At 42.7% G+C, this 22,353-nt stretch overlaps 1 protein-coding gene across 1 annotated transcript in view; it reads left to right on the plus strand.

Moving 5' to 3' along the window:
• Positions 1-21,504, plus strand: part of xpo1a (exportin 1 (CRM1 homolog, yeast) a) — a 28,717-nt gene extending 7,213 nt beyond the window's left edge. The window contains exons 5-25 of the mRNA XM_063009806.1: positions 1,243-1,304; positions 1,497-1,541; positions 2,522-2,703; positions 2,816-2,864; positions 3,031-3,150; positions 4,180-4,308; positions 5,412-5,570; positions 7,432-7,629; positions 7,715-7,853; positions 9,212-9,393; positions 9,487-9,643; positions 9,726-9,889; positions 11,382-11,516; positions 12,750-12,933; positions 13,473-13,579; positions 13,737-13,931; positions 15,105-15,273; positions 17,324-17,458; positions 17,589-17,748; positions 19,835-19,931; positions 21,027-21,504. Coding sequence (XP_062865876.1) covers positions 1,243-1,304; positions 1,497-1,541; positions 2,522-2,703; positions 2,816-2,864; positions 3,031-3,150; positions 4,180-4,308; positions 5,412-5,570; positions 7,432-7,629; positions 7,715-7,853; positions 9,212-9,393; positions 9,487-9,643; positions 9,726-9,889; positions 11,382-11,516; positions 12,750-12,933; positions 13,473-13,579; positions 13,737-13,931; positions 15,105-15,273; positions 17,324-17,458; positions 17,589-17,748; positions 19,835-19,931; positions 21,027-21,173 — 2,915 coding nt within the window. The 3' untranslated portion in view covers positions 21,174-21,504. The remainder of the gene's footprint in view (positions 1-1,242; positions 1,305-1,496; positions 1,542-2,521; positions 2,704-2,815; positions 2,865-3,030; positions 3,151-4,179; positions 4,309-5,411; positions 5,571-7,431; positions 7,630-7,714; positions 7,854-9,211; positions 9,394-9,486; positions 9,644-9,725; positions 9,890-11,381; positions 11,517-12,749; positions 12,934-13,472; positions 13,580-13,736; positions 13,932-15,104; positions 15,274-17,323; positions 17,459-17,588; positions 17,749-19,834; positions 19,932-21,026) is intronic.
• The last annotated feature ends 849 nt before the right edge of the window (positions 21,505-22,353 follow it).

A 22,353-nucleotide genomic window follows, 5' to 3' on the forward strand; every position in this document is an offset into this window, starting at 1 on the left:
TTCTGCGTGCAGTTACGTTTGCAGTGCTCGTGTGCATCGTTTTGTCGGATTTATTACGTCTGTTAGCAATAATTGTGGCTCAAATTAAAAACTGGAGATTAGAAGGAAATTAGAATAATTTTTTGTCCATGTTGTGTGTTTGTGTTGCCACTGTTGACTTGGAATTTGTCAAAAATGCTGTAATCATCAAAATTGCAAAGCTTTATGATAGAGATGGGACGATCGATCGGCTATGAATCGGTATCGGCCGATTTTTAATCAAAATATGCTATCGGCGATCGGCCGATATTTCCTAAAAGTAGCCGATCCGATCGTGTGATATATAAAGATCACGTTAAGTTAACAGCTCAGTGGATCGATCCAGACTTTGAGCTACGAAGCGCCAACCATCACATCACCATTCATCAACCATCGTACAGAAACCACAGTGAAAGCTCTTCATGACCTAAAATAACATGATTAACGTTGTGCATCATACATACGATGTAATTTTGCTGATTGTAATATTTACTTTAAAAAGATAATTCAACCCGGTCACATCTGAGTCGATTCTATCAGCACGTTATATAAACTCCTGGTTCACTTTGGTAAATCGTGAGTGGTTCTTACTTGTGATGTAGATGAGAACAGAAAACGTTACAGAGCCAATCAGAGGCAAAAGTTTATTCATTACCAAATTCGTTAGTTCAGGATCATCTGCTGAACTTTTAGCTCCTTAGACGGAACGAGTCTGACGGTCGGTTACAGATCTGTGGTAATAGCAGTTTAATTAAGCTTTTTAATGAAGCTTTTTAATGTAAGAGAGTCACACAGAATGTTCTGTAGTCGCTGGTGTTTATTTAAAACCACGACATTTAATTAATAACAGTAAACACGGAGAGATAACCGAGAAGAGAAACTTACGCTTCGCATAAAATGACTCGTGAATCAATGAATCACTTATAGCGATACTGTGAACAAAGCGTCTCTTCTAAAGGCACAAACACACACACACACACACACACACACACGCGCGCTGCTCCGGTTTATCTTCACTGTGAGGCTCTTTTTAAGTTTATTTATTTTATTTACTGCTACCCCCACCATCGCAATCGGCTATCGGCCGATGTCCCTGAAAGGAGATCGGAGATCGGAATCGGTGCCAAAAACCCCGATCGTCCCATCTCTACTTTATGACTAATTGCAATCCCAATGTTCAATTTCTTGTCCATCCCTAATATTTACTTGTTTGTTTTTCTGTAGGAATAAAGAAATATGTTGTTGGACTGATTATCAAGACGTCATCTGATGCTAACGTTGTTGAGGTAAAGTGTCTCATAAGCTTGTATTGCTTTTTTTTTAAAGGTGTGTCTGTTTAATCATGTGTTTGAGGGCCTTTGTCCATGTTACAGTTTGATTTCTTTACATGTTCCTGTGCATTAAAGCACCACTATTAATTTATTCAGATGGACCTTTAGATTACATGAATTTACTGTGGCTTTGTTGGTTTCTTTCAGAAAGAGGCAGTTTACCTGTCAAAACTCAACATGATCTTGGTGCAGGTGAGCTGTTTTATTTTGGTACAAATCATTGAGCAAATCACTCTGCTTAGCTACAACTATAAAGGCCATTTTTACTCAAACCAAAACTGAAACGTTAATGTCTTGCCAGGGGCGTAACTTATGTGTCGTCACTGTTCTAAAAAATTCCACTAACCAACTAATGCCAAGTTCACACTACACGACTTTCCAAGTCGTCAGGTCGCTGTACGGTTCACACTACACGACTGGATCTCTTGTGATCGGGAGTCTTTCAGGTCGGTGTGTGTTTCACACTACACGACTGATCGGTGACAGGGGGTTTCACACTACACCATCTATCACCAACTGGAATCGCAGGCGAGCTTCTCTGGTCTCCCAAACTAGGTTCTGTCACGAAAACAAACGTGAGAAGTGACGAGGGGGTTTAACGATACCACGTCCAAAAATGCACGTCAACAAGAAGCGAGCGATCAAAGTTTGTGCGCTGATGTGCAGCGTAAAATCAAAGAGGAAAAATAAATGAATCTGAGTGGATTTGGCAACACGAAGTGCATGGATCGTTCTATAGTGAGTTGGAGGTTAATAAATATATTTTTGCAATGCAGCGTGGGTGTTTTGTAGAGAACGATCAGGTCAGAAATACTGTAACACTTGTGTGTGTGCTGATGTATTCTGATATAAACTATATTACGCCCCTGTCCCACCTTTTTACACTCCTCACCTGCGTTTCCCCTCACTTTTCCCGTATCTTGCGTTCTCATTGGCCGTTCGAGATAGCACTCATTGCCAGTCGGGCAACTCAGATCCAGATATTTGATGAGCTAGAAATCTCTCTTCGGTCAGATCGAGTTGTTAAGTAGTTCACACATAGCGATTGAGAGCCGTGTAGTGTGAGCTAGGCATAACTTGTCCCAGTCTGGTTGTTTCCCTCCCAGAGTTGGTTATTTTCTAAGCAGTCTATTCATATAGTATTATTATTGTCATTTCTACCCCCAACGCAGATTCTGAAGCAGGAGTGGCCGAAGCACTGGCCCACGTTCATCAGCGACATAGTGGGAGCGAGCCGTACGAGCGAGAGCCTGTGCCAGAACAACATGATCATCCTGAAGCTTCTCAGCGAAGAGGTGTTCGACTTCTCCAGCGGACAGATGACTCAAGTCAAAGCCAAGCACCTGAAGGACAGGTAACCTGCTGTGTAGTGTGTGTGTGTGTGTGTTCGTTACCTATCGGTGTAGCAGAAAGGTTTTACATTCAAGTTTGTACAAATTATACTTTTTTTTATCTCTCTCTCGCAGCATGTGTAACGAATTCTCCCAGATTTTTCAGCTTTGCCAGTTTGTCATGGTTAGTAACTTTCATTTGAATAATAAGTTTCTAACACTGATGTTTGTGATAAAACATTTGCATGCCTCTTTAATATCTCGCCTCCAGAAGGCTATGAATGAGCTCAGGTTGCATTTTTGCGAGTGAAACGGTGAAAGAAAGTGCTTTTGTTTTTCTGATTCATCAGGAAAATTCCCAGAATGCTCCCCTGGTCCAAGCCACGCTGGAAACCCTCCTGCGCTTCCTGAACTGGATTCCTCTGGGCTACATTTTTGAGACCAAACTCATCAGCACCCTGGTGTACAAGGTAAACGTGTAACGGTTTTGTCGGTGCCTACATAGATAAGCGCGTGCGCGGCCGAGACCTCTTACAAAGGCGCATTTGCATTGATTTTGCTTGCAACTGCGTAAGGAACTGAGGTAGATCATATGCAGGGTGTCGGCTCTTCACTTGTAACCTCGTGCCTCGGGCATGGTGGTCGAGTCGAACCTCCGACACGTGTCCTTCGATGTACGTGCGGCCGAATTGTGCTTTGACGTGAGAACGATCATAGAACGGTGTTTGACTGTGCTAATGTACTGCATATAAAATCTACATTGGTCTAATGGACTGTTACATTACATAGAGTTTTACTGGTGACCCAAGCTGGTTCAAACTGTGTGGAAATGATCCCCATCCACAAACCATCAAACCAGTGAACATTAGTGTTTTGATCAGCAGATGCCATTGACCTGCTGTATGTTTGGTCTTTTTTTATTGTAGTTTTTTATTAATGATTTTTACCATATACAGAATACAAACAATCCCTTTAACCCCCCAGATCTGCATTAATATTAAAAACTATACTAAAATATAAACACAAAATTATACACAATGAAATAACAAGGCACAGTCATTTAAAATAGATACATACTGCATATTATATACATAATGCATCTTAATGGGTCATACTTCCAGCTTCCATATTTTCCACAAATGTCAAGAAGGGCTGCCAAAACCCTTGAAGAGAGTATCTTATCTCCTCTAGTTTGAGATATTGCATAACCTCTCTGATCCAGTGGGTGTAAGTCGGGGGACGAGGATCTTTCCACCTAAACGATATTAGTCGTCTGGCTAGCAGAGTGCGGAAAGCCAGTACGTTACACTTATAATAACTTAGGTGAGCATCTACTGGCAGAACACCAAATATAAGCGCAATATAAGGCGAGTAGTCCAGTGGTACTTCCAGAATTTTAGAAAGGGCATCGAAAATGGACGTCCAAAACTGATATAATAGATGAATGTTCTATTCTAATGTTCTATTCCATCTCTTCTTTCTTCCCCCCCCCCACGTAGTTCCTGAACGTTCCGATGTTCCGTAACGTGACCTTGAAATGTCTGACGGAGATCGCAGGCGTGAGCGTCAACCAGTACGAGGAACAGTTTGTGAACCTCTTCTCTCTCACCATGATGCAGCTCAAACAGGTAACACGCTCGAGTATTCTATTCAAATAAGAATCCAATGCCATTGTATTGAGATACATAAATAATAACGTACAGCAGCGGTTAAAGTGCTTTACCTGACAGAAAATGGCACAAATACAACAAATAAAAAAATGCCTGATTACAATCACATAAATGAAGGAAGGAATGAATGAATATACTGTTAATCATGATGTCACTGATGCCCCAGGATCTTAAGCTAGTCCTGCTGTCTCCGTGTTGAAGGAAAACACTGAGAAACTGCATGCAGTCGTCTTAGTAAAATTACAGCACGACTTTAACTTGTTCTGTTTTCTGTGTTGGTTATGATGGGGCGTTTAACTCCATCTCCAAACTGCTGCATGAGTGTCGCTTGCCGCAGTAGAACGGTTTGATTTAGCTTTGAAACAATCACAGGATGTATATCGATAATCAAGCTTATTTTTGTCCAGCCAAAATTATCCCTGGAATCACTGGTAGGCCTTTGTAGCTCATTGATTGACAAGGTTTCACTAAACTGCTTTCTTTTCCACTGGGTCTGCATCACTGCTCATCTCCGAATGACAATAGAGCTTTCTTTTCCATTTCTTACAAAACTGCAGCAATAAATCTACAGTAACAGGGAAAATAAGGATTTTTTTAAACATATTTAAATCTAAAACATCTTTTATAATTCGTTTTAATTGACACAAAGTGAAGAAGCAACTTGAGTATCGCCGTATAGATGACCCCAGTGTGTGGCGCTAAAAACTAATCAATCAATCAACAAAACTGCAGCAAGAAATGAAAAGGCGGATAAACTATCAGAGAAAAGACAAGACAAAATACAGCAAACATCGAAATTCCCAAGACAACAGCCATAAAAATGAAAATATAAAATGGACCCATAATAAAAGGACATTATACAATAGATAAACTCAAAAATAATACCCATCATGCCATAAAAGGACACAAATGTGTTAAACATGGCGTTAAAATACAGACAAACAAACAAACATTGCAATAAATTGACCGGTGTTGAAGCGATGTGAACGCAGCCTAATGTTTCTGTTTCGTTTTAAGAAAAAGCTCATGAGTAAAATGCCCTGCTGCTTGCTGGTTAACAGATGCTGCCCCTGAACACGAACATCCGCCTGGCGTACGCGAACGGCAAAGACGACGAGCAGAACTTCATCCAGAACCTCAGCCTGTTCCTCTGCACCTTCCTCAAAGAGCACGGCCAGCTGATCGAGAAAAGGCCCAACCTGCGGGAAACCCTGATGGAGGTAGGTCCACACAGCAGCGGCTTCTGGTCACTTGTCCTGTCCACCACTCGGCTACCGCTGCACTAAAGCAGGCAGGATTTGATACGTTCCTGCAGGGAACTAAGGATGGACGCATGCCATGCAGTAGGGATTTGTGTAGCAGGCATAATTGCAATTTGTATTTTCCAGATCAGAAATATTGATCAAAGATGGTCGAGCAGTAACGGTTGATAAACCTCTTACAAAGGCGCGTTTGCATTGGTATTGCTTGCAACTGCGTAAGAAAGAGAGGAACACTATGTAGAGAGCTGGCTTTTGGTCTCGGGCGTCTTTGCCAATGGCGCCCTGGTCAGTCTGGCTCTCTGACACAAATTAGAGTAACATAAGTTTTTAGAGTAACTTTATAGATAGACTAGATGTAGATGCGGTACCTACGCAGCAGTCGAACACACCTGCAAGTTCATAATACAGTTACATTCGGCCGTGTTTGAGGGACGGATGGTCGGATGGGTTTCTTTTCCCATCTGCGCTGTGTTATGCGATCACCGTGTCACATGGAGCTTAGCGTGGACGAACTCGACGCTGGCCGATAATTAAAAGCAGCCGCAGATTAGACACGTGTCGGAGGGTGAGTGTGGTGATCCGGATAAGATCGGGGATTCACAATTGGGAATTGGAAAGCGAGGAGATTATACAACATGTATGGTCAAAAGTATCTGGACACCTGAGCATGATTGTCAGGATTAATATGGGGTCGCTACCCACTCCTCTGGAACGGCTTTCCACAAGATCGGGCGTTAAAGTATTCAGTCAAGAGAGCTTTTTGTGCCGCTCAGGTGGCGCGGCGGTAAAAAGACACGCTGCAACCAGAGCTGGATTCCAGATACATCGTATCGAATCCAGCCGTGCCTTACCGGTTCGAGGCTGAGTGGCTGTATGAGCAACGATTGGCCGGTTGAACCGGATGTGGGTCTCTCTTAGCGCTATTCCACCAAAAGAACCCTGGTTCTTGAACCGGTTCTGTTCAGGTTTCTTAGAACCTTGGTGTCCTGTAGAGAACCGACACGCGTTTCCACCAGTTTTTTTGAGGTACAACATGACACGCCCACAGGTGACGCCATGGTTCGCGCTGAAAAACCAAGTATTCTGTGGTGCCAGATTGGCCCGCTAGTTCGCTGTCCGGAACCTCCTCCTCTGTCAGAATGCGATTACGACCTCTGCCGGCCGATTAGAGGCGCCTGCACAGAGATGAGGAAGGGTGCCCTTAGGGTGTGTCTCTCTGCATGCAACGCTAGGTGGCGCCACACTCGTCAATGTGCGGGTGGCAAAGATGCATCCGGCTGCTGCCCATGTTGCGGAGGGGATATGGGTTAGCACGATGCAAACTGAACAATTGGCTGCACTAAAAGGGGAAAAATAAATTAAAAAAAGAGCTTTTTGTCGGGAGAGGTCTGGTCTGACTTGTAGTCGCAGTTCCAGGTAATCCCAAAAGTGTTAAATGGGGTTGAGGTCAGGTTCGTTTACCAAGCCTAAATGGTTTTATGCCCCTGTAAACATACTCATGATTATTTAAAGTGTCCTTAATTAAGTTCAAACCTGTACAGCTACAAACTGCTTATACAAAACACTTGGACCACAATAGTTTGCACTGCAGTAAAGCCAGTTTGTTTTTAGCTTTTTGAGGTGTTGGATCAGGATTTCATTAAGCTTTGGAAACATCATCATGTATCAATGACCAACTGTCTCCATAACTGTCTCCAAACACCCGGTGATCAAGACTGGCCTGACTTTACACCAGTGTGAATACAATATCAGTATAAATATTGATTTTTAGGTACATGAATCTCTCTCACTCCCTCTCTTCCATTTTTCCTCTTTCTAGGCTCTCCACTACATGCTGCTGGTGTCTGAGGTGGAGGAGACCGAGATCTTCAAGATCTGTCTGGAATACTGGAACCACCTGGCAGCCGAACTGTACAGGGAGAGTCCGTTCAGCACCTCCACGTCACCCCTGCTCTCCGGGAGTCAGCACTTCGACGTGCCCCCGCGCAGGCACCTCTATCTCCCTGTCCTCTCAAAGGTACGTCGTATGACCGTCTCGCCCGCGCGTCGTTCCTCAGGTGTGCACAGATGCCGTAATGATGGCGCTTTCTTCTTTGCTTCAGGTGCGTCTGCTCATGGTGAGCCGCATGGCCAAACCGGAGGAGGTGCTGGTGGTGGAGAACGATCAGGGTGAAGTGGTGAGGGAGTTCATGAAGGACACCGACTCCATAAACCTCTACAAGAACATGAGGGAGACTCTTGGTAGGCAATAGATATCAGATTATCGCTTTGATAGGCGTCGCAGTTGTTGGAAATGTCTCGGCATAATTGCAGCAGTACAGCTTTGGTCATTAATTTGCCGGGTCTAGTCTTAACCTTCCTTGCAGCCATAAAAAATGAAAATATGAAGAGAGAAACATACCTAACTGACACATGTTAACCATGGCTTTAAAAGCCAAATAAATATATAAATTGCCTGTTCTTCCTGTCTGTCGTCTGGTATGGGTCTCCTACTCATTCTCAGGAAGTCCCTTTGAAGTTTTAAGTAGGTGCAATTTATTTCCATCAGCCGCTTTATACTGGTCAGGGTCGGTGCGGGTCTGGTTCCATTGGTATAATCTGGACGCATGGCAGGAATACCGTCTGTTTCTGTGCTTCAGCCACCCTCCTCCCTCGGCCGTCAGCCAATCACGTCTGTGTAGATCGATAGCAGGCCGACCGATAGCACCACTGAGGTCTTATTGACTATTAACTATCAAGCTTGTGTCGATTAGTTTTGCACTGCAGTGTGGCGATACACTGGTGCATCAGTAGAACTGATGTTTCTACAGCAGTGGTCCAGATTTAAAGCTAGAACAGGTCTTATTGACATGACCATGCCAGGAAGTGATTATTTTATTTATTTATTTACTTTTTTCTGCTGCTGGTACCTTAAAGTTCAAGTTCAATGTTCATGGTCTTATTGATGGTTTTTAAAGTCCTAAACGGCAATTCTCCAAAATACATCACTGAGCTCCTGCGCCCAGACTCAACCTCACGAGTTTTAAGATCCTCCAATCAGGTGCTGCTATACACTCCCAAATCTAGACTTAAGTCAAAAGGTGACGGAGCTTTTTCCGCTGTGGAATAGTCTGCCTGTTTTTATTAGGATGTCATCCACAATCGATGTTTTTAAGTCTAATTTAAAAACACACTTATACTCTCAGGCTTTTCATTGCCCTTAATAAGTTTTAAAGAATTTTCTTCTTATGTCCAGGGTATGTCTCAAACTTTGTCCTATTGTTTCTGTATTTTTATTAATTATCTTAAATTTTACTGTCCTCTGTTATTCTTTACTGTTACTTTTATGGTTTTATTGTCTTATTTTATATTGTTCAGCACTTTGGTTGGCTCTTGTAGTCTTTAAATGTGCTTTAAAAATAAAGTTGACTTAAAGGAGGCCAATATATTGCATGGCACTCTAGAGGATTTAATAAAAAAGTGTGTCTGAAGAGTACATTCTAGTTTTAAATGTTTTTACTTAAGGTCAGAAAGGATTAACACTGTAGTGGCAGTCGAGTTCAGATGGGCTCTATTAACGCCTCTGTACACATCTGTTAAATGAATGACATGCTTCGCAGTGTACCTGACCCATTTGGACTACGCCGATACGGAGAGGATCATGACTGAAAAGCTGCACAACCAGGTTAACGGAACCGAGTGGTCCTGGAGGAACCTGAACACGCTGTGCTGGGCCATCGGCTCCATCAGTGGAGCCATGCACGAGGAGGACGAGAAGAGATTCCTAGTCACGGTCATCAAGGTGATTTGTCTGTTGAAAAGACTCAAAAATCAGCGGCTTGTGTAGTAGTCTTATGAGAAACCATGCTAAAAGAAGGGCGTGTGTGTGTTTCAGGATCTGCTGGGTCTGTGTGAGCAGAAGAGAGGAAAAGACAACAAGGCCATCATTGCTTCCAACATCATGTACATCGTAGGCCAGTACCCTCGGTTCCTCCGCGCTCACTGGAAGTTCCTCAAGACGGTGGTCAACAAACTCTTCGAATTCATGCACGGTGAGAGACAGTGAGGGTGACGAATTGGGACGGGGGACGTATTTCAGGTCCTTGAGGTTTCTAAAGTTCTGATCGTTCACAGAGACGCACGACGGCGTGCAGGACATGGCGTGCGACACGTTCATCAAGATCGCGCAGAAGTGCAGGAGGCATTTTGTGCAGGTGCAGGTCGGCGAGGTCATGCCCTTCATCGACGAAATCCTGAACAACATCAACACCATCATCTGCGACCTGCAGCCGCAGCAGGTTAGTAGCTCGACCGCTGCGTCTCGGGCTTTCCCCTCTCTCGTTCTGCTTTCTTCTCTTTTAGAAGCTTTCGAGGGATGAAAACAGTGTACAGTACCACAGTAGGGCAGTTGTTGCGTAGTGCAGGGGGTTTTCAACCTTTTTGTAAAAAGATAACACAGTCCGACCCCATCTGAGCCGATTCTATCAGCGCATTATATGAATTCGTGGTTCACTTTGGTAAATCGTAAGCGGTTCTTGCTTTTTGATGTAGATGAGAGCAGAAAACGTGACTTCACAGAGCATCAATTCGCAAAGTTCATTAATTACTAAGTTGTTTAGTTCGGGATCATCTGCTCTGACTGAAAACGTTTAGCTCCGCAGACAGGACGACTCTGACTCTGTGGTAATACTCAGTATAATTAAGCCTGAGCTTTATAATGTAAGCGAGTCACACAAAATGTTCTGTAGTAGTTGGTGTTTATTTACAACCTCAACATTCATTATAACGGTAAACACGGAGAGATGACTGAGAAAAGAAACTTACGACTCCCGAGTCACTTATAATCGATACTGTGAACAGAGCGTCTCTCTTAAAGACACAAACACGTCCTATAACAGCGGTCGTCGCTTTTGACACCAGTTATCTTCGCTGTGAGCCCTATTTTGAAGGTTTTTTTCAGACGGAACTGAATAACATTAAACGTGCGTGTGAACGTGGTCAGTTAGAGTAATGAAATCTGTCTCCCGTGGGTGAAAAATGAATTGCTTTAGTTTTAGAAGTAAAAAAATCTCGTAATGCCACCCCCCGGTCAGGCACTCGTGCCTTCCCCCCCCCCCCCAGACAGGTTGAAAACCCCTGGAGTAGTGGTTAAGGTACTGGACTAGTATTCCAACCCATATTGTGCAACATGTCAAACACAGATTACAATAAAACATTTAATGCTGGAATGTATCGTCTATAACCATGAAACACAACAGATCTTATCAGCAAAAACCATAAAGGAACTCTATCGAGACAAAAGCAACAACACTCCTAAAATTCCCGTCATTAACAAAACTTGAAGCAATACATATAAATGAACATACATAGACAACAGACATAACTCCTCTAAGTCAAATGAAATAAGTAAATAAGACCGATCACAACCTTTCCTGCCATGAACATGGCCCAAAGGGCAGAAATGGCGTTAAAAACTAAACACTAACTAACTAGTAATCCAAAGGTCGCTGGTTCAAGCCCCACCACTGCCAGGTTACCACTGTTGAGCCCTTGAGCAAGGTCCTTAACCCTCAATTGCTTAGACTGTATACCGTCACAGTACTGTAAGTCACTTTGGATAAAAGCGTCCGCTAAATGCCGAAAATGTGAATACCGCACACACTGGGGGGGGAGGCTGGGGGTTTGCATGGGTCTGTGCTTTATTTTTGTTTTGCAGTAGTCGAACAGGTACCCCACCCAGACGTAGCCGAGTTTCTTCTCTTTGTACGTAATGTCTCTCTCTCTCTGCAGGTTCACACGTTCTACGAGGCTGTAGGTTACATGATCGGCGCTCAGACAGACCAGGCAGTGCAGGAGCATCTGATTGAGAAATACATGCTGCTACCCAACCAGGTGTGGGACAGCATAATTCAGCAGGCCACCAAGGTACGTGCTTCGATCCAGCTCCATAATCGTCCACCAAAACTTAATTATTTACTTGATTACAAATACGGACTGTGTTAGTGAGAATAGTGGATGGATGGAAGGAACTTGGAAAGAAAGAACTGTATTAATCATGGAATCGTATAGGTGCAGCAGGATGAGAGAGAATTTACACTGTACAACTATAGGGAGGAAAAAGAATTTATGGCCCTCTGCTATATACAAGTATGAGTAAAACGCAATAATATAGAGCAGAGGTGCCCACTATTTCAGTCGACAGGTAAAAAAAAGCTTTGTAGCTTTTTTTAAATGCACTTCAGGTCCTATATTCATATTAAGCATTACAGGGCAAGCGACTGAAAAATCACACTACCCTTATTCTGATGATTTGCTCTGAATGGTGTCAGCCAGGTTTATGTAATCCGGACAGTAGCTGCTGCTATCAGTTCTCAAGCAGCTTGTCTTCCAAGTGTTTATCAGTAAGTGTAGGCTGATATTTAGACTTGGTGGCAGATGTGGCACATTTGTATATGTGTTCGGGTATTTTACCTCAGCCAGTGAGTGGGTAGCACTGTCGCCTCGCAGCAAGAAGGTCCAGGGTTCGATCCCCAGGCGGGGCGGTCCGGGTCCTTTCTGTGTGCAGTGTGCATGTTCTCCCCGTGTCTGCTCCAGACGTGCGAGTGAGGTAAACTGGAGATACTAAATTGTCCATGAGTGTGTTCGAACTGTTGAACCTTGTGTGAAGATAAACAACCGTTTCCTGTCATGAATGTAACCAAAAGTGTAAAACATGACGTTAAAATCCTAATAAACAAACAAACCTCAGCCAGCAAGTTCCAAAATTGTCCAGCAGAGGCCTCTGACTTCATGTAAGCGTCAGATTGTAGGTTAAAATTTCTCCATCAGCTTCGCCTCTTTGCCGTGTTCTTGCCGATTCGAACCGTATTTGGTTTCTTCGTGCTTGGTCGCGCTCTCATCTTCACAAACGGTGCAGGTTAACAAAAGGAAAAATGCAACTGGCTACTGATGAATGAAAACTTTCTAGATTGGCGGTGCTTTAGGCGGGCTGAGGCGTAGCTGTGGTGACAAACTGCAGATTAAAGAAACCGTGGCCACATGTTTCATGTCGACGTATTGGGCAGCCCTGATATAGAGTATAACGGTATAGTATAGCATGTTTACAATGACTGCAGTGTTCTGATGATGAGTCTCTGCCTTGCCTCACTCGTGTCGCAGAACGTGGACATCCTGAAGGACGCGGAGACGGTGCGCCAGCTGGGCAGCATCTTGAAGACCAACGTGAGGGCGTGTAAGGCTGTCGGCCACCCGTTCGTGGTGCAGTTAGGGCGTATTTATTTGGACATGCTTAACGTCTACAAGTGCCTGAGTGAAAACATCTCCTCCGCCATCCAGGCCAACGGTAAGCAAGTGAAAGCAGGTCGATATAAGCTTCTCCTAGTTTTATTTACTCAACTGTGCCTGTGTATAATTTGTATTGAGCCACTAATGGCAGTGGTTAAGATACTGGACTACTGGATACTTGCCACTGTTGGGCCCCTGAGCAAGGCCATTAAGCCTCGGTTGCTTGCGTTGTACTCTAAGTCGCTTTGAGAAGTGCCGTAAATGGTACTACTAATCATGGGTTTCATTTTGTATTTTTTTTTAATGCTTCTGTATTTAAGGATCTGGTCAGCATTACCGGATTTGGCACAACAGTACCACAGCCCTTTTATTTCTATTTGGGACTGGAGCTAAGAGGGCTGTTTTGGCCTTTTTTTCCCCAGAAATTAGCCGAGTATCTCCATGTAGATACCCGACCGGCCGGTAGCCGCTGAGATTTGAACCCTGGATCCCCAGATCTCAGCGGTTCTGGACTTACACCCTCATAAATAACTTTATTACTGCAATAGAGAGTCATGTTTATTTGTTTATTGAAATGTTATTTTGTTCTCTGTATAGGCGAGATGGTGACGAAGCAGCCTCTGATTAGGAGCATGCGCACCGTGAAGAGAGAAACTCTGAAGCTCATCTCTGGTTGGGTCAGTCGTTCCAACGATCCACAAATGGTAAGAAATAAAACTGAGCGAATCCTAATGATGCCAAAAAAAAAAAAGAACTCTTATTCTCCCCCGGTCAGGCTCACCACGACTCTGAATGGGTTCATGAAGATGGATTTTTTTTTTTAGATTCCAGTGGCTTAAATTGGCGTCTGTTGTGTGTTAGGTTGGGGAGAACTTTGTTCCTCCTCTGCTGGAGGCCGTCCTGATCGACTATCAGCGGAACGTACCCGCCGCTCGAGAACCCGAAGTGCTCAGCACCATGGCCACCATCGTCAATAAGCTCGGAGCCCACATCACGCCGGAGATACCCAAGATCTTCGACGCCGTCTTCGAGTGCACCCTGAACATGATCAACAAGGTTGGCTTTTTTTCTGTTTCCCACGAACCCTCTGTGCGCTGAACTTTGTATGTTTGTCACATACAGGTCATACATGGCATAACCAATAGTAAAATGCTTTTTTGTAACTGCCTGGTCACATTTAGTACTAAAGAACTAAAGAAAAATGTAATATACTTAGGGCTGCAGCTATCGATTAATTTTGTAATCGAGTATTCCAGCGATTAATCGAGTAATCGGATAAGAAATACTTTTGCTTTAATAAAGAGCATAAATAAATACGTATAAGATTAAATAAGACGTGTCTCTCAAAACTAACTGCACATTTTTATTCCTTGTGTACAGGACGGTTTTAAAGATATGCAAAAACAAATACATCAAAAATAAATGTAAAATGTAAACAGGCACTTAAAACTAAGGCATAAATAATAATAAACAATAATACATAAACATAAGCCTCTAATTTGAGCAACTTTTAGAACTAAAGGTTTCAGCTACATTCAGCTCACGCAGAACATAAAGCTTTAATATTTTTTCATAAATTTTTTCCAGCTTAAAATGATCTCAATCTTTCTGTGGTTGTTCTCCGTCCGGTCTCCTCTGTTCGCCCCTCGCTATGTTCTCTCTCTCTCTCTCTCCATTCTGCAGTCCGTGCTATCCAATCTCGGCTGCGTCCTAAATCGCACTTCTGTACTGAACTTGGTACGCAGGAGCGGCGGACGTGTCCAAAAAAACGTAGTATTCATTGACCTGTACGTGAAAAGTACCCGGATTAAGTCCTGTTTAAGTGTGAGATTTCGGACGCAGCCCTCGGCTTCTTCGCAGCACCTGACCACAGCGTGAACGCGTCGTGCAAAAGTGTGAAACACCGTGAGCTGTATATAGTTGTATGGATTAAACGACGCCTCGATGTGAACAATTTGAATCGATGCTTTTTAGTAATCGAATTACTCGAGTTTCTCGAGGGATCGTTTCAGCCCTAAATGTCCTTGATAGAAATTATTTTTTACAAAATCTAAGTTGAGATAAAAAAAATAGAAGTAAAAGGAGGAGAAAAATGCAATATAAGGTACAATCTACGTATATTTAGTAATGCAATATGAGGTGATATACACATATGTACACATGTTCGACAATCATGGTAGTTTTATACCTTCTTTTACTTAACTTTTCTTTTGGCATTAATCTCTTCAGGATTTCGAGGAGTTCCCCGAGCACAGGACAAACTTCTTCTACCTGCTGCAGGCGGTGAACTCGCAGTGCTTTCCTGCCTTCCTTTCCATCCCACCAGCCCAGTTCAAGCTGGTACTGGATTCCATAATCTGGGCCTTTAAACACACGATGAGGAACGTAGCCGACACGGGTGAGTGTGTGTGTGGGCGCTCCTGCACTTCTCAAAATACATAAATATATAGTAGGGTTCGGGGTTCGAAAAGCCAGAAGTGCTATCGGTTAATCGGATGCCTACAGTGGTGTTCACAAAAATAGCAGTCCAACACCGTTAACCTGATAAATCACTGTTTTTAGTAGAAGTGATATTTCGACATAGCAAATAATTTACTTGAAAGTGTAGTAGAGTATTGAAAACAAAACAAACCCAACAATTAGGACATGCATGCCACTCATTCTGAGTAATCGAAGCATTGATTGAAAGTGGGTTGTTCAAAATAATAGCAGTGAGGAGTTCAGTTGGTGAAATCATTCATTCTGCAGAAGAACGGGTGTCAAATTTGGCCCTTATTTAATTTAGGAGGGTGGCAAATGTTGCACAGCTTGGTCATAGCGCGTTTCCTTCTGAAATACTGGGTAAAATGGGTTGTTCCAGACATTGTTCTGATGAACAGTGTACTTTGATTAAAAAGTTGATTGTAGAGGGAAAAAACATACAGAGAAGTGCAGCAAATTATAGCCTGCTCATCTAAAATGATCTCAAATGCCTTGAAGTGACAACCAAAACCTGAAAGACGCAGAAGGAAGCATGGAACTACTGTTTGATTGGATCGAAGAATAGCCAAAATGGCAAATGCTCAGCCAATGATCACCTCCAGAAAGATCAAGGAACATCTGAAGTTCCCAGTGAGTACAGAAGATGATGAAGTGAAGCCAATTTACCCGTTGATTTCCCAATTTCCCAATTTCCCAAAGAACACATTGACTGGTCCAAAGAGAAACGGCTCAACATTTTGTGGACTGGTGAAAGCAAAATTGTTCTTTTTGGGTCTAGTGGACGTAGACAGTATGTCAGACGACCCTCGAGCACTGAATTCAAGCCACAGTTCACTGTGAAGACAGTAAAGCACGGTGGTACAAAATGATGATATGGGATGTTTCTCATACCATGGTGTTACGCCTATTTTTCACATACGAGGGATCATGGATCAGTTTAAATATATCAGAATACTTGAGGAGATCATGTTGCCCTATGTTGAAGAAGAAATGTCCTTAAAATGGGTGTTTCAACATGACAATGACCCAAAACATCTTGGTTACAGACAAACAAGACTGAGGTAATAGAGTGGCCAGCCCAATCCCCTGACCTCAATCCCATATAGAACTTGTGGGCTGAAATCTGAAACGTGTTTTTTTGAGGCAAAACCCAAAATTGCAGAAGAACTGTGGAATGTCGTCTAATCATCCTGGACTGGAATACCTGTTCAGAGGAGCCAGAAGTTGGTCGACTCCATGCAACACAGATCTCAGAAACAATTGTTATGCCACTAAATATTAGTTCAGTAATTTAAAGTAAAGTAAAATCTCAAACATTTTCAGTTTATAGATACATTTTTTGAGTTTTTAAAGAAAAATGCTGCACTGCTATTTTTTTGAACAGCCTAATATTAATTTTTCTTAACTTTCTGTAAAGGATGAACACAAACTGGCTACATTTAGTTAATGTTTTGATTTAGAATTGAAAGTGTAGTATTTTCAGTGCGTTTGCATTTATGGAAATAAAAGTTATTATAATGATTTTGTGCTTTATTCACTTTTTTAAAATCACTGCTATTTTTTTGAACACTACTGTACATACAGACGTGATTGGCTGTATCTGAGGAAGACAGATTTCTGAGGTTTTGTGATGAATTGGCCTCCTGTGTGTGTGACTGCATTGCGCCCAGTGTTTCCAGGAGGCTGGACCCACCTCGATCCTGACCAGGATAAAGCATTGGTAAAACGTGAGAATCGAATGGAAAAAAAGTGTGGTTCAGTACATCCCCAATTTTATTATAATCAAACACTTTATCTTGGTCAGGGTGGCTGTGGTAACACATGGTCAGGGTTCCAATCCATCGCAAGGCTTTGGTCATCCCCGTTCCTCAGACGTAACCAATCATTTCCGAGTAGGCCGGTCGCTGCGCCACCGAGCGCCCCGGATATTTGTGCGTACGAGACTTGACGCTTTTTCCCTCTCGCAGGTCTGCAGATCCTGTTCACCATGCTGCAGAACGTGGCTCAGGAGGAGGCCGCCGCTCAGAGCTTCTACCAGACGTTCTTCTGCGACATCCTGCAGCACATCTTCTCCGTCGTCACTGATACCTCCCACACGGCTGGTCAGTAACTTAGCAGATATCATCCTCCTCATTGTCAATATTGTTTTATTTCAGTTCAGTGAGTTATCAGGTTTATCGTTGGGTGTGAGAATGAAGGTGACTGGTGAGTAATCTGTTCTCTACCGGACAGGTTTGACGATGCACGCCTCCATCCTGGCCTACATGTTCAACCTGGTCGAGGAAGGAAAAATCAGTGTAACCCTGAACGCCGGCACCCCCGTCAACAACCAGGTCTACGTACAGGAATACGTAGCCAACCTGCTCAAGACGGCCTTCCCTCACTTACAAGAGTAAGTCTAGCAGCTTTATACATCAATAACTGGGGGGGTGTCCAGGATTCCAAAAATAGTCCATGTATAATAATATACTAAGTGTAATATCGTCACTGTCCGATGAAAAACATGTATCTCCAAAAACCCAACTTTTCAGTAAAAGGAAGAACTTGCAAGCTTGAAAAAATATGCAAGCTAAGCTTAAAGTAAACATGTAATAAGAACCACTCATATGAACGTGAGCTCAGACACGATTTTGACAAATAATAACGTATTTTAGAAACCAAAGTGCTTCTTTTAAACAGAAGCTCAAGTTTAATTCTTACCCTGAAGCCTCGAACTACCCGGACGCAGCGAACAAGTTTCGCCTCTTTCGACTCGACTCGATCGTCGCTGTATTGGCGTGACAAAATATGGACGTTCGTATTGCCAAAGCTTAGTTGCGTATTTAGGAAAATACAATTGCAAAATAAAGATAAAGACAACAATAAATGACAGTACCGGAGGGGAAGGAGGAGGAGATACGTGGTTTTGATGGACAGGTCTAGCAGCCAATGGAGATACTCGTTAAAGAGTTTGTGTGATTTTTTTCATCTTTTCGTTGGTCATTTTGATATTCGCTGCTATGGACACAGAGAGATTTATACTCACAATCAACACAGGTAAAAAAAAGTGCAAACCGCTAAAGATATGTGGACAGCGATGATATACCAGGGCGTTTTGGGGTTAGAGGGCCAATGTTTAAGAGTCACGGTCTGCCACTGATAAGTCAAAAACAATCAGCACAAGCTCGAGTAAGAGTGGAAGAATTTGGTTAGTGTTAGGGCTGTCGCGGTAACCGCAATTTTGAAATATTGCGGTATAGACCAGCCAACCGCAGGGCATGTCAAGCAACCGCAACACCGCGATGTTCACGGTTTTTTTTTTTTTTTTTCTTGTTGCAGGCTCCATCTTGTTTTTCGCTTACATTCGGGCGTAATAAATGTTAAATAAATTCATAATGAAAATAAGCTAGGAGCGTCATTTTCCCGCAACCTGTTCGCATGCGTTGCTGCCGAGTGTCAGGCTTTGTGTTTTAAGATGGACACAATGGCAACAGTAATTATAGGCAAGTTTATTAATGATCAAATTTAGTTCACAAGCAATAAAATACTTGTAATTTAGACTATATTTAAACAGCCTCGGCGTACTAAAACACTTAATGACGGTTAATATGGCAGTGCAGCCTGCAAATATTCTCTTGCTGGCTTGCTGGAATGATTTAAATGTATTTTTCCGTTGAATAAAAATGTATTGAAACGAATAATAATATATATTGTTATGTTAATTATACCTACTAAATAGATGGTTAATAGTGGCACGACAGCCAGGCTAGATCTCCTCTGCTCTCTAAAGTCGCATGCAGGTACAGTACACGTGTATTAGTGTAACGAGCACCATCAGAGAGACTGTTAGTGCCGCCGGGAACATCGCTACCCCACTCAGATCCTCTCTGGAACCACATCAGGTGAACATGTTGGTTTTTCTAGCGCGCATGATAAAGCAGGTTTAAGGTCTTACAGACTTTATTCTTTATTCTAAACGAAAGGTTTCGTTTTATTTATTTTTTTTACCAGATCAGATGTGCATTTAAAATATTTAGCCTAAACAGTTTGCTTTTTTTTTCCGTTTCAGTGTATATCTAAACCTTTTTTTAATAGAGAAAAGACGCGCATTCTTATCGCGCATCCCTGCTCTGTTCTGTATTTAACAATAAACACGCATTTGATTTGTCCTAAAGCTGTTTCATCTTTGTCATTATAAAGCAATAATATACCGAATCATAGCCCAACAATAAAGCTTCTTTATATAGCTCTAAAATCCAGATAAATTAAGTAATTTTCAAAAACAAAAAAAATGGCGATATTACCGCACGGTTGAACCACGCTGAATACCGCAAGGGGAAATTCTTTCACCGCGACAGCCCTAGTTAGTGTGACCTTATGAGTAAGCACCACCAAATAAGGACCTTATTTTTATAATAATTTGCACTTTTATTGATATCAGTGATGTAAACAATTACTGGTATTTACCCTGTGTATCTTTTTCCATGATTATTTCACAGTGCGCAGGTGAAGGTGTTTGTAACTGGTCTGTTCAGCTTGAATCAGGACATTCCTGCCTTCAAGGAGCACCTTCGGGATTTCCTAGTGCAGATAAAGGTGTGTGTTCTAAACCTGTGTTCTCGTGTGTAAGATCAAAAACGGTTCACACAGTTCGGGGGAGTCCTCTGGGTACAGGAGTCCTGACCAGATCGAGGTGATGTCCCTGGTTCCAGTTGATTTATGTTCTTTTGTTGCATTTGAGATGCTTTTATCCACACTGGGCCTTGCCTAACAGTGACAACTTGGTGTTGGTTGTAGCAGGGTTGTAGCAGTTAGGGTACTGGACTAGTAACCAAAAGGTTGCTGGTTCAAGCCCCACTACTGCCAAGTTGCCACTGTTGTGCCCCTGTCACAGTACTGCTTTGAAAAATGTAAATGGTGGTGCTTGAACCGCCAATGCCTGGTTAGCATTTACACTAATGGCATTTAGCAGATGTGTACCCACTATGCCATGGCTGCTGGCAAATTCACGATCCCTGGCATCACAACACACAGACACGCAGGTCTAATATGTTTCCCATATGGTCTAACGGCCAGGATTCCTGGTTTCCACCCAGGCAGCCCGGGTTCGACAGTGGTAGCCTAGTGGGTAGAGCTTTGGGCTGATCAATCAGAAGGTAGAGAGTTCAAATCCCGCCTCTGCCATGCTGCCACTTCAGCATTTAGCGGACGCCTTTATCCAAAGCGACTTGCAGTACAGTTACAGTGTACAATCTGAGCAATTGAGGGATAAGGGCCTTGCTCAAGGGCCCAACAGCAGCAACCTGGCAGTGGTGAGGCTTGAACCAGCGACCTTTTGATTACTAGTCCTGTACCCTAACCACTAGGCTACGGCTTGCCCCCGAGTAAGGCCCTTAACCCTCCCTGCTCCAGGGGTGCCATGTGCTCTGACCCACACCTGTATATGTATACATGACAAACAAAGGCGTTTTATTCTATTCTTCTATTAACAATACCGATAACCCACAAAAAATACTGAATTTGTTGAATTACCTAAAGATTAAAATGAACTTTTACTTAGCTTAAACTTTGAACCCAGCTCTAATGCCATGTACATACCCTAATTGAGCTGGAATGGCAATAAACGCAAACAAACAAACAAACTATTCACAATACAAATGACGGTATTAATTTTTCCGGCTGTGTGTGCAGGAGTTTGCGGGCGAAGACACCACCGACCTGTTCCTGGAGGAGCGCGAGGCATCTCTGCGTCAGGCTCAGGAGGAAAAGCACAAACTGCAGATGTCTGTGCCGGGAATCCTGAACCCTCACGAACTCCCCGAGGAAATGTGTGACTGAGATTCTCTCTCATGGACAGATTTATACGCAGGAAAAGAAAGAAGGAAAAACAAAACAAATCGGGAGCGCAAAGCTCTGTGAACAAACGTTTGGTGTGTGTGTGTGTGTGTGTGTGTACATACTGAGAGTGTGTGTGGCGGGATGAAGATGGTAAAAAGAATTCTGAATGTAAATTTCGACCAAATCGTTGCCGATGTGTAAATGAAACGAGACGCCTGGTTTGACCCCCTGCTGTTTCGTATGAAGCTTCGGTCGCTCGTTTTCTTTCCTTTCCTTTTCTTCTTTTTTTTTTTTTTTTAAATAAATATTAGGACGTTTTATAATGAGAGAAGTGGTGCACTGTTCTGATATGAAATGATTTGTGATTTCTGTTTGGATTCAGTTGCTTTTCCTTTATGGAGAAGCTTGAATTTGACAGATTTGTGGATGTAAACATTCATTTGTCCTCCTTTGGTTGGTCATTTGTAAAATACAGTAGGAAGGAAGGAAGGAAGTGGTCTACAGAGAGAAACTGGAGACTGGTGTCACTTTGCTGTGCGGCTTTGTGGCTTTTTCTTTTTTTTTTTTTGTTGGTAACCACAGCTATCGAATGTCATGGTTGAGGATCAGTAATAGAAAATGCTGCTCTATTTTTGCTTTGTTTTTTTTCAGAATTGGTTGTTAGAGCTCTTTTTTTTTTTTTTTTTCTCGTTTGTTTTGTTTAATTTTGTTCGCTGTGTGTTTTGGGAGGGGCGGCTCTGTTCCTGTTGCAGGTGCGGATCTCTTTAATAATGATAATGAAGGGTTTGTTCATATCGTCCTGTTTATAACGCTGTCTTAGTACTAAGGGAACATAAAGTTGGATATTTTTACAAAAGAAATTGTTCGGTATGCTTCTTTATGCACATTGTACCTAAAGTTTACTTGTTTAAATACTGTAAATCACACAAATGTGCACTTTTATTTTACCCTGGAAGTATTTAATCAGTCTGGTGCTTGAAGCTTGTACATCTGACAAGCGTAGTGAAAGTTTGTGGTTACTAATGTAGTGTCTTGTAGGCTGACCCACTAGTGCTACGATCTAGGGATCCAGGGTTTGAATCTCAGTTGTCCCATTGGCCGGTGTGTTTCTGCATGGACATGAATAATGTCTGTTGGGTAGTGATAGGGCCAGTGATAGCTCAGTGGTTAAGGTACTGGA

Source organism: Trichomycterus rosablanca, chromosome 15, assembly GCF_030014385.1.
Source record: "Trichomycterus rosablanca isolate fTriRos1 chromosome 15, fTriRos1.hap1, whole genome shotgun sequence".
NCBI lineage: Eukaryota > Metazoa > Chordata > Actinopteri > Siluriformes > Trichomycteridae > Trichomycterus > Trichomycterus rosablanca.